The sequence below is a fragment of the Ictidomys tridecemlineatus genome, chromosome 4 (assembly GCF_052094955.1).
Source record: "Ictidomys tridecemlineatus isolate mIctTri1 chromosome 4, mIctTri1.hap1, whole genome shotgun sequence".
NCBI classification, from domain to species: Eukaryota; Metazoa; Chordata; class Mammalia; order Rodentia; family Sciuridae; genus Ictidomys; species Ictidomys tridecemlineatus.
The window spans coordinates 160,473,837-160,489,711 of NC_135480.1; the positions used below are offsets into that span (position 1 = coordinate 160,473,837).

The 15,875-nt window shown below is 40.0% G+C and overlaps 1 protein-coding gene across 4 annotated transcripts in view; it reads left to right on the forward strand.

Moving 5' to 3' along the window:
- Adamtsl1 (ADAMTS like 1) overlaps positions 1–15,875 on the forward strand; it is an 876,927-nt gene that overhangs the window by 794,021 nt on the left and 67,031 nt on the right. For all 4 annotated transcript variants that reach the window (XM_078047684.1, XM_078047686.1, XM_078047685.1 and 1 more), the window contains one exon: positions 7,469–7,596. In XM_078047684.1, the coding sequence (XP_077903810.1) occupies positions 7,469–7,596 (128 nt within the window). The remainder of the gene's footprint in view (positions 1–7,468; positions 7,597–15,875) is intronic.

The following is a 15,875-nucleotide window of genomic DNA, read 5'->3' on the forward strand; positions in this document are numbered from 1 at the left end:
ATGGTGGAGTTCCAATAAAACTTTATTTACAAAAGCAGGAGACAGCTGGAGTTTGAAGTTCCCCTATTCTAAGTTAATAGGAAATCCAGCCACAGTCATTTCATGCAGAGGTTAGGAGTTTGAAATGAAATACCAGCAGGCAGAAAAAAACTACACACGTTAGCAAATTCAAGATTTCATGAATTTCTAAAAAGAAAGAAGCTAAAAATGTTGGCAAAAAGCATGAGGACAGGGTTAAGAATGTGTGGTCAGGTGGCCTTTCCCATTCCAAAAATATTTTCTATACTTCCATCTAAGCAATAGTGAAGCTTCCAGCATTAAATAACTCTTTAGTTGGCAAGTACATTAAAAATAGCAAAGGTTAAAAAAAAATTGCCCTAGCCAAATAGTGATATGAAACTCTTCATGAACCTCAAATCAGTTCCCCAAAGTATCCGTACAAAATAAAACTTCCTTGCAAGCCTCTGGGCTACTATAATTTTTGGTTTCATAAAAAAAAAAAATATTCTTGCTCATAGAGGAGGTCTTCTCACAGCATTCCTTTTACCTCATGCTTCAAACTATGTAAAATCCAGACTTCAGTGATTGTCCATTTCCTTGAATAACTACATACCTTGGCACAAATTACCTCCCACCAAAAATGAGGCCAAACCACATGTCTTCCTATTGTGATGCCTCAGTGGATGCTGGGATGTGGTCAGTTTAAGAAAAGGTCAAAGGTCATTCCCCATTCCCGATTCCACTCATGCACCAGCTACACAAATTACTTTATGAGCCTCCTCTCTGAAATGGAAAAATAATATCAATCTAGTAACTTGATAGTGAGAATAAAATGATATAAAGCATATATACTTATCTAATAAATATTGGTTCCCATTCCCCCTTTGTGGTAGGTTTTATCCTAATCTAGGGAATCCCTAAGCAGGAAAGGAAATTTTTCAATTCAGGATAAGGAAAAAACATCTCTTCCTATAAGTAGAAGTTTAGAGCCAACGGTCCTTACTCAGATTGCTTTAAATTTGCTTATTTGCTTATGAGTTCACTGTTTTCCAACTCTCATTCTTTTACTCTTGTTATTTATATACTTTTCTGAAATTGCGGGATTCTGGCTACTTTTTTAGTGTCTAAAATTTCAGAATTTAGTTAATAGTGTTAAAACAGTTACGGAATAACTAGTTGACCTTATTCAGACATTCCTGAATCAAGAATGGAATTAAGGCAGTTAGCAATCCAATGTGCCCTGTGGCCTTTGTTCTCCACAGCTCTTTCCCATGTTCAGGTTTCTCAAACAGAAAACCCTTTGCTCCTTCCCTGTATCCCTGGTCTATGCTTTTTCCTTGAAATCCCTACATTTCTCAATCATTCACCTATGCTAAACAGCTCCTCACCACAGCCAGAATATGTAGGCTCCAGCACAAAGAATGAATACTAATGATGATGGCAAAGTCAACAACAGCTGCAATAACAAAATAATACCCTACCCATCAGCAGCCTGCATTTTCCTATGTGCTTTAAATACATTAACTCACGGAATCTTCACAACATCCCTAGGTAGGTGCTACAGTTCTCATTTTATAGATGAGAAGACTTTGTCACTGGGAAATTTAATAATTACTGGCCCAAGGCATCAAAGCTACTAAGTGGTAGACCTGGGTAGAGCCCAGTTAGTATGGCTCTTGAATTTGAGATCTGGTTCACTCTCCATTATGTGCTATATTATAAACATGGTCACTTCAGCCCCATTGCTTTGAAGGTAACTAAACAAGTACTGATTAAGTACTTAGCAGGCCAGCATCATACTGAATACTGAAGACAGAACTATAAAAGAAATGAGAGAGTCCCCACCTTTGAGGTAATCATTTATTCTCTGAGAAAATGAGACGCTATATTTGGAAATGGCTTTGTAGAGTGGCTTAGAACAACTGGAAAATCAGGAAAGGGATGGAATTTTGTGGATTGTGGTGGCATACAGAGATAGAGCTTGAGTTAGTTCTTAAGGGATGGTGATGTTTTGGAAGGGTAGACAGACAACCTGCCTTTTTGTCCAAAGCTACTGACAAGGAGAGTCAAAGAGGTCATCTTGACTAGAATAAGAAATGTGTTCTAGGATGTGGAGCAGGTAAGTTTGAAAACATGTGGAAGCTACTGTTAAGAAGAACATACCCATGATGCTCAGCTTCCAGTTCCAGGTTGGGTCCCAAAATGTTTTCAAGAATGCTTACCTGTTAGGATAAAATACCTAAGGTGGCACAATATCGGTCCATATAGTAGATGGTATTTCTGATGGGAAATTCCTAGGTAGGTGCTACAGTTCTCGTTTTATTGATGAGAAGACTTTATCACTGGGAAGCTACTTGGTTATCACGGCCTATACCATTAAGAAACAATAAGCAAACAAACAAACAAAACCCACCAATTTATTAAGTATGATACTTAAACGGGCCCTTTTACTTGCAAAACTTTAAGAATGAGTTTATATGCTCTTCTATATACTCTTCACAGAAGCTCTTTGAAGCCAGTATTATCTCCAGTTTACAGTAGGAACTTAGACGCTCACATAGTTGAATGGCTTGCCCAAGACCACAGGACCCCAGACTGGAGTCTAAGTCCCTTGAATCCAACTCTAGAAGTTTTTCCCTTCACACAGCAGCTTCTTGTGGTCGGTCAAGGAGGTCAATTTGAAAAGAGGGCTTGTATAAGGCGGTGGTATTCACACTTGAGAGAAGAATCAAAAAGACATCATGATGCCATCCTGCTTGCAGAATTGCTCAAGACTTTGTACGCCCAGAGCTGCCTCCTTTAAGTAAGATCCCTTTATCATGATACATTGAAAATATAGAGGTGACTTAACCTCAAGGAGATTGTACTTGGCCATGAACATCTTGTCCATATCTTATGCCCATCTATGACAAGGATTTTTATTTATACAATGAAAACAATTTTTTGTAGTCTCTCAAGTGGTCCTTACTTAACTGTAGAATGCTTTAAAAGACATGCTGTCACAAAGAAGCTTACATGTAAAGGACCCAGAAAAGCAAACTCCTCCTTTACTTTCTGGCTAAAAGCATGGGCAAATAAATAAAGCAATTAGTTTTAGCCCAGTAAACCAGAAGGGAAGTGAGATGCGGGTGTGGAAGGAAAGCAGGGAGTATTAGTATACGTAATATTGACCACAGTACCATTTGCTGCGTAGGTCTTAATTACGTCCATTCCATGTCCCCTCATCTTCTGATTTCTTAAATTCCAAAACAACCCCAGAGAGATTTTTCTGGTTTTGCTTGGAAAGCAACACAATGTTTTTCTGCCTACACATTCTAAAACAGGCCTGTCAAATTTGAAACCTAAACACAAGCTGACAGAAATCAGCTACTAACAAATTAAGTTAAATTAATAAAGTAGACGCCTGGAATACAAGGAAACTAATTTTTTTTTCCAGGAATCTTTCTCCTATGATGCCAGGCTAGATACAGAGGCTGAAGAAAACCTCCATCTCCACAGCAGGCCCTGCTTTTCTTTGCCATGCTTCCTAGAGAGCCCAACATGGAAACATTCCAGAACTACTCCTCCCCCTAGTGGCAGCCTCCAACCACCACCCTCCCATTTTCCAGTTTAATGGCATATTGTCACAACACTAGGAGTCAAATCCTCTCCTAGACTAAAAGGATGTATGCCTTCATAGATTGCTAGCAAAAGGGACAGAATATCCGAATGGGCCAAATGTGCAGGGTACACTTATGGGCAGCTTTCTGCTTACAAGAAGAAAGCATGACTAAACAGTTGAACTTTCTGGTAGTCCCAAAGGTATTGGGGAGATGGGGGGGTGTCAAAAGCAAGAAAGCCTATTTCAAATCCTGATTCTAACTCCCCCTTCAGAGAGCTGTGTACACTTGAGCCACAGAACTCAGTTTTGGTTTGGAGGGTTTTTTTTGGGGGGGGGGTGGATTCCAGGGTTTGAACTTGGGCACTGGACCATCTCCAGCTCTATTTTGTATTTTATTTAGAGACAGGGTCTCATTGAGTTGCTTAGCACCTCACTTTTGCTAAGCAAAGCTTTGAACTCATGATCCTCCTGCCTCAGCCTCCCAAGCCGCTGGGATTACAGGTGTGTGCCACCTTGCCCAGCAGAGAACTCAGTTTTATGAATAAAATTTATAGGATTTGTTCCATGTGTATTTTATCTTAATAATTAAGATTTTATGAAGGTCAATACTATAGCTTCTTTATCTTTGCATACACAATTTAGAGAATAAGAGCAAAAATGAATGCAAAAATCTCATGACTTATATTCCTTGCCTTTCATTTTCACTATTCCTAGTTCAAATTCTCATGGTTTTGTGGCCAGTATGATAGATCACCTCCTTCTCTTCATCAACTTTGCAAAAATCCTTTTCCAGGCCTCAGGCCTAGGTAGAAAATATTGTGACTTACCGAGCAGTGCCAGTGCCTAGAGGAACTAAGGTAGTTACAAAAACTGCTAACCCCACATAAGAAAAGGACAAAAAAAGAGTAGGTTAGGCCCAGTGTGGAAGAGGGGTATATCCTCGGCCAGAATTCAGACAGGGGCAGTAATTTTATGTGAAAATAATAATAATAATAATATGAATATGGATATCTAAAAAAAACTAAGGGAGACGGGCCAGTATCATGTGCCCCTCCCACTTCCTCAGGCTCCTCACCTACCTTTCTCAAACTTAATTCACCATCCAGGATTCCAGCATTTCTAACAAAAGGTACTGGAAGCACCAGAGCACAGTGTGGAAGTTCTCTACCTGCCTTATTTTAGCAATTCCTTCTGCTCAGTGGGAAATATATACTGGGTTTTAGAAACTAATAAACTGAAATATAGGAAGTAAAGAGATTTGCCAGTGACCATTACTTAAATCACAGAAGAACCAAAATAAAGTTCAAAAGAACTCTCTTCTAGTATTCTGCTCAAAGTGTTCAATTTAAGAATCCTTTATCAAAAAGAGAGATGTTAGCTGGGCACATTGGTGTATGCCTATAATTCAGGAGACTCTGGAGTCTGAGGCAAGAGGATTGCACGTACAAGGCCAACCTTAGCAATTTAGTGAATCAGTAAGCAACTTAGTGAAATGGGGTCTCAAAAGGGCTAGGAATGTAGCTCAATGATGGTAGAACACCCCTGAGTTAAGTCTTCAATAACCTCCTCCCCCAAAAAAAGAGAGATGTTGCTATTTGAAGAAAGCCATCTATCCTAATGGGTTTGGAGACTTAGTTAGTTTTAATCCCTGCCTTCCAGTGTGCTGAAACTGAATAGTGATCTGTTAAGTTCAATCATCCTGAGTAATCAATTGAAATTTGATTATGCCTGCTTTCATTATTCTTATTTGGAAATTTTTATAGAAGCATACATATTCTTGAAACATCATAAAGATCTAAATCATAAAGTCAAGTTTATTTTTTTAATATAAAACAGCTTGAACACCTGTAGAGACTTAGAATGATATTGCATTATGTTGTATCTGATAAGATTCCTTTAAAAGAGAGTGATACTGTTTTCTAAAGTATTACATGACCTACCAATGATAAGTAAATAGTGTAGTATAGTCATCTTTCTCTTATTAGCTTCTTGGAAATAAACTAACATGTAAGTGTTTGCCTTTGGGGGGAAAAGACAGCTCATGTTTGATGGATGAGAGAGTGAATGCAGGGGTGAGTTCCATCACCATCTCGCACAGCTTTCCTTTCATCCCACACTCAGTCGCAACCCTTACTCAATGCCACAGAATCCTTACTGTCCCCAGTAACGTGATGGTGGTTTAGAATGGTACTGAATCAAGCACAAATCCTCCAAAAGCTTCCCTGTAGCTCAGATGTCCTATTTCCCTCCCCATCTTACCAGCACTGCTGTACACAACTAGATTGACTGGATGTAAGCCTTGCTTCCCCTGCTGCCTGCCTTTCCTCGGGCAGGAGGTAGAAGTAAGCCATGCAGTAGGCCCAAGGCCAAAAGCAGAATGGAGAAGGCCTGACTCAGGGCCAGTCTGGCTACCCACCCCAGGATGATTGAGAGGTGACCAGAGGTGCTGCTGAACTGCAAATGCCAGAGAGTCTCAGGAGACCCAGCAAGAGAAATAGAAAAGAAAGGAAAGAATTGTCTAGTGGGAGAATGTTGCTGGGGCAGGAGATCTGACTGGTAGTCTTAAATTCACCACGAGGTCTTATGAGTTCCCCTGATTTAACTGTTTTCCTTTCTTTCTTGAAAAACAACCCCTGTTGCCTGCTTGCCTCCTAGGGATGGATGTTAACATGGTATTGAGTAGCCAGTTCTTTGAGCTTTTTGAAACTAGGGAAATGGAAAGAATCATTAAGATGGAAATGATTGAGGAGCCCAGAAATCTCCCCAAAACCATCTCTGTGAATGCTCTGTCAACTTAATGCCCTGCCAGGCCTAAGCACTGATCCCCAACCCTATCCTTACCAACCCTCCTAGGTTCCCCATCAACATACACATTCCAGTTATTGTCATCCTCACCAAATCACCAAGACATCAGCTTCAAGCCATTGTTAGTCGCTAATCTACTTAATTGACATGATAAAGCAAGTAGTTCCTAGAAATGGGGGGAAAAATATCTAGAAAAGAAAAATCAGTAGACTGAGATTGCAAAGGGTTTTGAAGTTTATTTTAGGCACTTGCAATTTGATTCTTGTAATTCTTTGGGGGTAAAAATAATATCTGATCTAGACTAATTGTTCTGGAATTGTTTCTTCATGACACAAAAGGGCAAGTTTTCCCTTTATTCTGCTGGACACTTTCTTTACAGAAAGCCCTCTGTAGTATTATGGGAAATGAAAGCAATAAATAAGACCTGAGTTTTGTGCTTCATAGTATTTACAGTCTAATAAAGACTGTGTGTTTGTGTGTATGTGTATACAAAGACACATAAATAAACATATATGCATTTACACACATGCATACACTTACTGAGAACTGAGAGGTAGTTATACAATTTCTTTAAAATATGGGCATCATATACTCTTGTCAAGATCCCACCCCCAAACCTTAACAGAAGCCTCTTTCCATATCTTGAACCACTGCCTTCTTTCTACCACTGTACCAAGCCCACTTCTCCTTTATAACTCTGTATTCTCCTTAGTAAGCCTTCTATAAATCTCTCTGCACCATCTTTTTCTACCATACTCTCTCATCCCTGATGTTTTGTGGGTTATATGTTTTCAGTGCACATGTCATCTGCTTCAACTAGTAGCATTTAGATAAAGTAATTAACAGCCTGCAAAAGCAATCTAAAATCTCCTGATTTGAGATTGCAATAAAAATCACACCAACTGAAGTAGCAAGACAGCCTAGTTTCCCAAATGTCCTAATTGGTCTGTCTTAGTAGTTAAAAAAGAGTTCTAAATATACCTCAAGTTTCCTTCCTGCCTTCCCAATGTTGAATACCAAAAAGGAGTCCACTGACTTGACATTTCTTTTCTGTTGCTCCAGGATTCTTCTTCAGCCAGATGATTCCTTACAGATCTTGGCACCAGTGGAAGCTGATGTGGGTTTCTATACTTGCAATGCCACAAATGCCCTAGGATATGACTCTGTCTCCATTGCCGTCACATTAGCAGGTAACCTGGCAATCCCCATTCAGTCTGTTTAGAAGACTTCTTTGAGTGAGTGCCTATAATAATGTCACACAGGCCCAGGGACATATAGATAAATGTGACCCAGTCCCTACCCTCAGGGAGTTTCTAGTCCATAATCATAATAGGACTGAAATGTGAGGTGGAGTGAAGTGGGTGCTGTAACTGACAACCAAAGGGCGTGCAGAGACAGACAGTTCCTCCCAGCTGGAGTTGGGGTGGGTAGAATTTTGATAAGCAGAAAACATTCTGGACAGAAAGAAAAACATGAGCAATAGTGATGTGTGCAAGTGTATAGCATGTCAGGGAATGTGGAGTGTGAACTATGATTGTTAAATGCTGTTTGTGGATCCTGTCATTTCTCCTTGTTCAAAATAGACTTTGAAACCTACAGGTTACTGGAATTCTGTGGTCATGGCTTAGAGCAGGAATGTTGTTCCAGAGACCTTCTCTCTGATTCTGCTTTGCTTCAACCTCTGGGCCTAATGCACCTGCCAACACTTAGTCTTTATCGGTAGAGGTTAAACAAAACATTCTTCACGCAGGAACTAAGAAAAACTGCAGCTCAGTACAGTGATCCCAAGGCTGGGGTCTCGGAGTAATGTACTTTTATAAAATTTCTTTACATGGGACAAATCTATGCCTTTGAAACTGAAAGAGACTTTAAATACCAGATGGACCAATGCCTTCATTTCTCAGAGGCCAGACAATCTGAGGTCACACAGCTGCCCAGCTAGTGTGGGGACAAGAAGGGAGCAGAGGTCCCCTAAAGCCAGCCTATTGTTCTCTCCACTGCCTTACTGATCCTATCAAAATAGGATCCTTTCTCTTAGAACTGGGCCATAAAGTCCTTGTGGCAGTGTGTCGCATGTGTTTGTATTTATTCTTTTCAATTGCTGCTCCCATCAGATGATTCAGTAGATGCTAGAAAAGCCAACATCACCCTACACTGACCTCATCCGTCCGTGCTGGGATTATGTTGTCACACTGTACTCCCATCACACATGCTACTCCCTTGCATGTCTGTTTAGCAACAGTATTTCTGCCCCCATGACCTAAGGCTGATCTGGGAAGGGACCTTTAGCAGGCGGCTTTGCGAGGAAGATGAAAGTCAACAGTGAAGAAGGCAAGCTAAGGGGCTCTGGGGCGGATTAAAGACTGATATTATTAATGCCTGTTTTTCTGTGGATAAAACATTTGCTTTCCTTCTAATGTATTCCAGTTGCAATCTTTATTCTCCTCTTTTATACAGAGTCCAGATGCTCAGCACTAATTTTGTTAAACCTCTTCTGCCATCCACCCTCCACCCTCCCACCTGCCTTAGCAAGGGTACTGCTGACATCCTTCCAATTGCTGGCAAATATGGCCTTGCAGAATTAACTCTCTTGTTTATATTTATCCAGATATGGTTCATCTCTGTTATAGACTAAATACCCTTTGTTCACCTGAATTTAATACGATTAATGGGAACCTGTCTGGAATTAAGCAAGGCAATTGTAACATCAGGCTTGTCTTCAGCTCTTTGAAGAAGAGCTATTGAAGCTGCCAACAGGTTCAAAGCCAGGGAAGAGAAACAGAGCGGCCAAAGAGGCACCAGGGAAGGGGAGGAAAGGAGCTGGCTGATGAGGTATGATCATAAACAACACACCCAAGACTTAGGGAGCTGTGTCCCTGGATTTCAGCTGCTGGGATTTGTTCAGGTCTGCTGGCAAATCTGTCCAGTGGTGCCTCTCAAAGGAAAGCTCAGAATGCAGGCCTTAAGATCAGGTTTTCGCCTTTATCAGGGATTATCTTCCACACCTGCACGATGTTTACACTCACAGTGGGAGGTAACTCACCAGTTACTGTTCTGAGCATACCCTCTGCCAAGTATTGTGGGACGTATAGAAATACATACAACCTGAATTCTGTGTTCTGTGATGCTTGCAGACTAGTCAATACAGTCAATGGACATGTGATTACCCAACATTTAAAAATCACTACAGTTTGCTTTAAATATATGCATCAAGATCCTGCTCAGTGTACACGATAGAACCTAAATATAAACTAAATTTGGGGTTGGTAATCAAATTTCTGAATTTGATTACCAGTTAGACTGCTTATTAGCTTTGTGATCTTGAACAGAGTGCATAACCTTGTTGTGTCTCCAATCTCATCTGTAAAAATGAAAATACAATTTTACAGGGTTGCTGTGAGGTTAAAGAAGAGTGTAGCTATGAAAAAGTGCTAGCCAGTCACATCATTCATAATAAATGTAGTTTCCCATTCTTTCCCTACCTCTTCTAGAATGAAACACACATTAAAAGCAGTTTGAAGATGTGAGAAACATTAGTCCAAATCTGCTTCCATGTATTTTGCAGTTTAAACCTTAACACTGATGTATTCCAAATATAGACTTAGTTTGCTTGCAGTCAGATCCTCATAGTCAATCTCAATTCTGCTGTTCTTTTAAAGGAATCACTGAACTTTTGCCTGGACTTTATTATAAATATAGGCCAAAAAGAAGAAAAGTATTTTGGAGGCTCAAGATAATCAGGTGTCCCCATGATTTCATAAGGAAAGTATGGACTTCTGCCTCGTCAGTGCACCTGACCAGATTCAGGGATATTTGTTAATGATGATTCACAAGAGCAGGCATAGCATGGCAGTTAAGCCTGTGAGCTCTGGAGCCTCAGGATCCAGGTTTGAATCATGGGTCTGTCACTTCCTAAGCTGCAAAACCCTGAGCAACTTCTTTAAACTTAACTTAGATTCTTCATCTGTTAAATGTACCAGAATCAGAGAGATCTTATGGAGACTGAATGTACTCATTCACATAAAATGCTTAGACTTGTGCCTGATGTGTAGCAAGTGTTTGATATCCTTTGGATATTAATTATTAGGATAATGCATAAAGCCAAAGTCGACTTTGTACAGTAGGAGAGACCCAAATGTTTCAGAGCAACTTTCTCTCCATGTCCCAGTGGCCACTAGGGAGGCTGACTTAGCCATCTGGAAAGTGCTTGGCACACTTGGATTCAGAGCAAGGGAGTTGACTTATGATGAGGAATATTTCACAAGGGCCACAGGGAGAGAGGCCTCATGAACTCTCACTGGCCACAGCAAAAACTTTCTCATTGTGTTTGCCCATCATGACTCTCAGTCTCATTTTACTTCCAGCACTTCCTTTCTATATAATTTAACTTTAAACACAAAAATACTATTTTATTTAAACACAAAAATACTATATTTAGTTTCAGACACACTAACTCCATCAAACCTGTCTTGCTCTGCATTATTTGGGCCTGCAAAATATTGTCCCTTTAGTACCTTTGCTTCTCTCCAAATGGTGTCCATGATATATTCTAAGTTTCAGATTCGAGACACCCTACAAGAGATGGCCAATGTTTCTTTATCTACCTCCCTTGTACAGCCCAGGAAATGCACAGCCATGTGGACCCTGTGGCACACACTTCCTCTATCCTGAGTTTACTTAAGTGAATGCCTGTTTTACTGCTCAGAGTATAGCTGAGATGGCCTACAGTGGAGGGAAGGATTGTAGGGCAGGAATTATGAGAATGTCACCAATATGTCACAGATCTAACATTCTGAGTATGGATTATTGTGTCCAGGTTTAAACCTGGCCAGGTAAAGAGGTGTTTCTGAGGTATACAGAGATTGGAGCGCCACGTTAGCCAGTCATATTTAGCACTCCGCCACGTTCGTTGCTCAGAAACCTTCCAAATCTGAATGGCATAGGCAGTGTTTTGAAGGAAAGCAGTAGTTTCCTGGTAAATTGCTTCAGCCTGGATCAGAGGTTAGCTCCACTTACCAGTGCAGACAAGGGCCTCTCCAGGTGTAGACTACTGATGAAGTCATAGCCAAAAGGGAAATGCTTTCAGTCGTAACTGATTTTATAAGATCACAAAAGAGATACTGTAAGGCCTGCCTGACATCATCAATGGAAAATGAGAAGAAGATGAGGGCTGAGTGTATCTTTCATTGAAAGGAGAGAACACAGATGAGCTCATCTGAATTTTTCACAGGAAGGGAAAGAGAAAAGATTTCTCCTTTCCTGGCATATTTTTCTGTGTATGTGTGTGTGTGTGTGTGTGTGTGTGTGTGTGTGTGTGTGTGTGGTGAGTTGAATAGTTGACACATATTGCGACTAAAAAAGAGATCAGAGAAACCTCATTGGGAAAATAAAAATAAAAAGGTTTTGGTTTTTTTAAATTTTTTCTATCTGCCGCTCTTCATCACGATTTAGTAACTACAATAAAAGAAACCATTGTAAGCTTTTCATAATGTAATTCATTTCAAATTGTCATCTCTGAATTTTTCATCCAGCAGTTCTATTAACCAGAGGTCGGTTTTCTTCATAGAGGGCTAGTTTCAGAGAGGGCCTTGGCACCAGCGACAAAGGCTGACAAAAGAAAATTTGTTCCAGTGCATTCGATCAAAGGGAAACATAGGTTTGATTATGCTCCTGATGTCACTCTGAGCCGGGTGGTAATCACCATTGATGGAATGAAGCTACCATCCAGGAAACCTCATTATCTGACATGGAACTGAGTAGCCAAAAGCCCTTAAGTTTTCCTCAAGTACAGAACTGTGCAATGTCCACCAATGACCCCAAGCATTTAGAGAACTTGCATAAAATCAATAAGAATAGAGCAGGAAAATCAAACTTACTCAGCTCCCCAGTGGACTGGAGGATGTGAAAGAGTACAAATGGCCCAAGCAAACCCCTCTCACTCCCAGAAAAGAAGCTCCTACATCTATCCAAGGGGATGCAGAGAGGCTGTGTGTTCAGATGGGAAGTGGGATGTGTGCCCTGGTTAGTGGTTCCTAGGAGAGGCTGTAGCATCATGTGATGGTACTAAGCATGGGGCCCTGGTCTAGAACTCCACACAGAACACGCAGAAGAAATCACGACACAAACACTTGCTGCCTTGTTCTCCTGGGGGGTCATCTACTTCAACTGAATAATTATAAGAGGTAGTGGCAGAAACCTGAGTAACCTGACACAGAGGCACCAGAGAAGAGAGAGAGAGAGAGAGAGAGAGAGAGAGACACGCACACACACACCAGGTATTCACATATCTATAAAAGTCCTGCAGTCTGGGAATGTTCAGGAATAAGCTAAGCCCTACTCACTTCTTTAGGTCCTAAGGGTCCTGCAGTAGTTACTCTGAAGACACATCAACTAAACAGAATTTCAAATAAATTCTAACAACTCCTCATTTTTTGTGCAAGATAATCAGTAGTCACAATGTTCACCCTCCAATACCAAGAAAATGTTAAATCCATCAAACCCTTTTTGCTCAGTTTTAACCTACCTTAAAACTGTTTTTCCATCTGTTTTAACATGTAATTTGCATATCATAAAATTTGCCCATTGTGAGTGTGCCAAAGATTTATTTAGCAAATTTATATAACTTCGTGAGCATCACTACACTCTAGTGTTTTTTAACAGCTTCACTGAATATAATGTGTATGTACCTTACAACTCCCCTACTTAGAGAACACAATTCAGTTGCTTCTAGTATATTCAGGGTTGCACATCCATTTGTCACCACACTCAACCAACTCTTACTATCTATTGCTTTTGTTACCACTGTCTTCATGATTGTGAAGTGATTTTCATGGTGACTTCTAACTTACATTTCCATAATGGCTAGTGATGTGGAACATCTTTTCACATGGTCATTTATATATCTTCATTGTCTTGATAACTTTGGTGACCTAGACAGTGTATATGGTCTGTGTATTAGTTTTCTATTGTACCATAACAAATTACCACATACTTAGGCTTAAAATAATATAAATATATTATGTTACTTTTCTGTGTATCAGAAGACTGGTACTGGCTGAAATCAAGATATGGACTGGCTACATTCCTTTCTGAAGGCTATCATGGATTTATTTTTTACTATTACTAAAAAAGGAAACTTACTATAGTAATAAATAAGATTCTAAAATAAATAATAAGATTCTAGGGAAAGTATTGGCCTCTTTACCAAATTTAGGAGAAGATTCAGAACTATAACCCTGTTTCCTGATTGTAAACAGAGAAGTTTAAATAGTTGCACTCTTGGGGTCTCTTTTAGACCTAAGAGTTCTATGAATCTCTTGCATACAAAGGACAACCATACCACCCACCACAACCAGCTGTAAACTCCCCTTACCTGAAATTCTAACATTGGAAATTGGCTCTGTTTATCATTTGGGAAATAGAAGCCTAGATAACAAAGGAAAACTACAGCTTTTGGAAAAAAGTCTTGGAAAAAGAACAGATGAAAGGAGAAGTTCTCTGAGGACCCAAGTTAATAGAGTTGACTGAAAACTCAAATGCTAACTCCAAAGACAGAAAATGGAAGTGAAAGAGACTTTCCAAGAAAGGTAGCAGGACAACAAGGAGTTAAGTCCTGAGCTACTCAATGTGAATCAGACCATTGTTCCAGACTATCATCCATGACAAAGCAACACATGTTAAAATTGCCAAGTAGCAAGATTCTGAAAAATTTCTGGCCAGCAAGGAATGGTAATTGGACATTCATAAGCAGTGCCTATGATTATTAACGGCAGGTGTATAAGCTGTTGTTGATAACAGCTGATCTTGGTTCCTTCACCTTAACTCATGAGTCTTAAATTCTTCAACTGAGAATTCTCATTTCAGGAAATTATTGGAGGCTTAATTTTAGTGATTCTTGCGAAAGACCTGTGAAGGCCTCAGTGGAAACTGAGGCTGGCATTTTTAAGACAGGACTTTAACATACTCACTCATTACAAGTTGGTAATAATCCATTGGTTAAGTCTGGAGTAAACATAATTTGCTTAATTTCAGGTGTTGAAAGTATGTGAGATAGTATAATACTTTGTTGCTCTGTGCCAAAATTCTGCTGTATACTCAATATTTTAGTTATAAGGCCCCACTATCTTCTTCACCTTTCTCTTGAATTGAGATTGGAGTCTGCTGGGACATCATGGCTGTCTTCACGAATGGTCTCACAGGGGTCACCAGAGAGGCAGCATCTGTAGGTTCAGCGCTTCTCTGGAAATGGGGATTCTTTGACACCTCCAACATGGCCTGCAACATGTGACTCCCAAGCTTTTGACATTGTTCAGGTACTGATGCCAATCTAGGGAGAATCCATCATGTTTAAATTGATTCTTTGAGTTATATTGAAACCCTTAGCATGCTTCGAAATAGAAGCTGTCTAGTTCCTTCTCTCTATACAATGATGGAGTCCAGACTCCTGACTCTTGACATGCAGGCTATCACTTCTCATGCCTGTATCTACTGCAGGCACCACTAGTTCATTGTGCATTTTTGGCTGCTCATTCCTGATGCACAAAACCCAAAATTCATATCCAAACAGCACTTTAGAAAGATTTTACCCATTACTAGATTTGGTTTCATATCTCCGACTGACTTGCCATTTGGACTTTCTGGAGCTCTCAGTCTCCAAACCTTTCCTGCAGTCCTTGTTTCTATCATTGCTCATTTTCCAAGTCATCTGCAATAAGTCTCTCTTCTTGAGAATGAACACACGTGCACACTTCCTGGCCCAGGTGCCTCTAAATGAACAGCGAGAGCCTGAAATCTTTGAAGTGTAATTTACTTTTGATGGCAAAGGATGGGGAAATCATTTTCAAAAGACATTTGTGACACATAATGTTAGAAGACTGAAAGAAGACTCATTTGATTCATTCAGTAAGTCAACAAATATAATCAGCACTTGCCAACAGTTATAACAAACAAACCTATAAATATATGATAGCTAATAGAGTTGATTTCTTGCTCACATAAAAATCTAAACCAGAGATTTGCACAAGAGCATTTTTGTAGTTTGGGCCAAAAAGTGGCAGCTCTCCACTTCTGTTCTTATTGAATCTGTTAGAACTCAGTCCTGTGCTTCTGTCTAACTGCACAGAGGCTGGGAAATGATCTAGCTGTGTAGCCAGGAAGAAGAGGAAAAGGCCTTGGTTGATAGCAACCCAGTCTCTAATGTAACTTTAAAAAGGAAGGCAGAGTGTCATTGCAAACAGTTTTTACTAGTGGAGGCCTGGAACTCAGCACTGAGGAAAAAAAAAAAAAAAAGGTTACTTACAATGCTCTCTGCCCTTGGCTTCACTTAAAGAAACAAACCTTCCATCTCTTCTGGCTCCTCTCTCAGTCACCTTTATACAGGGCCAAACAGATTTTCAAGCACATATGTTCATATTTTTTTCCCAATGGATTTAATTTGTACCGGAATTACACATAAGGGAAAGTGGCCTGA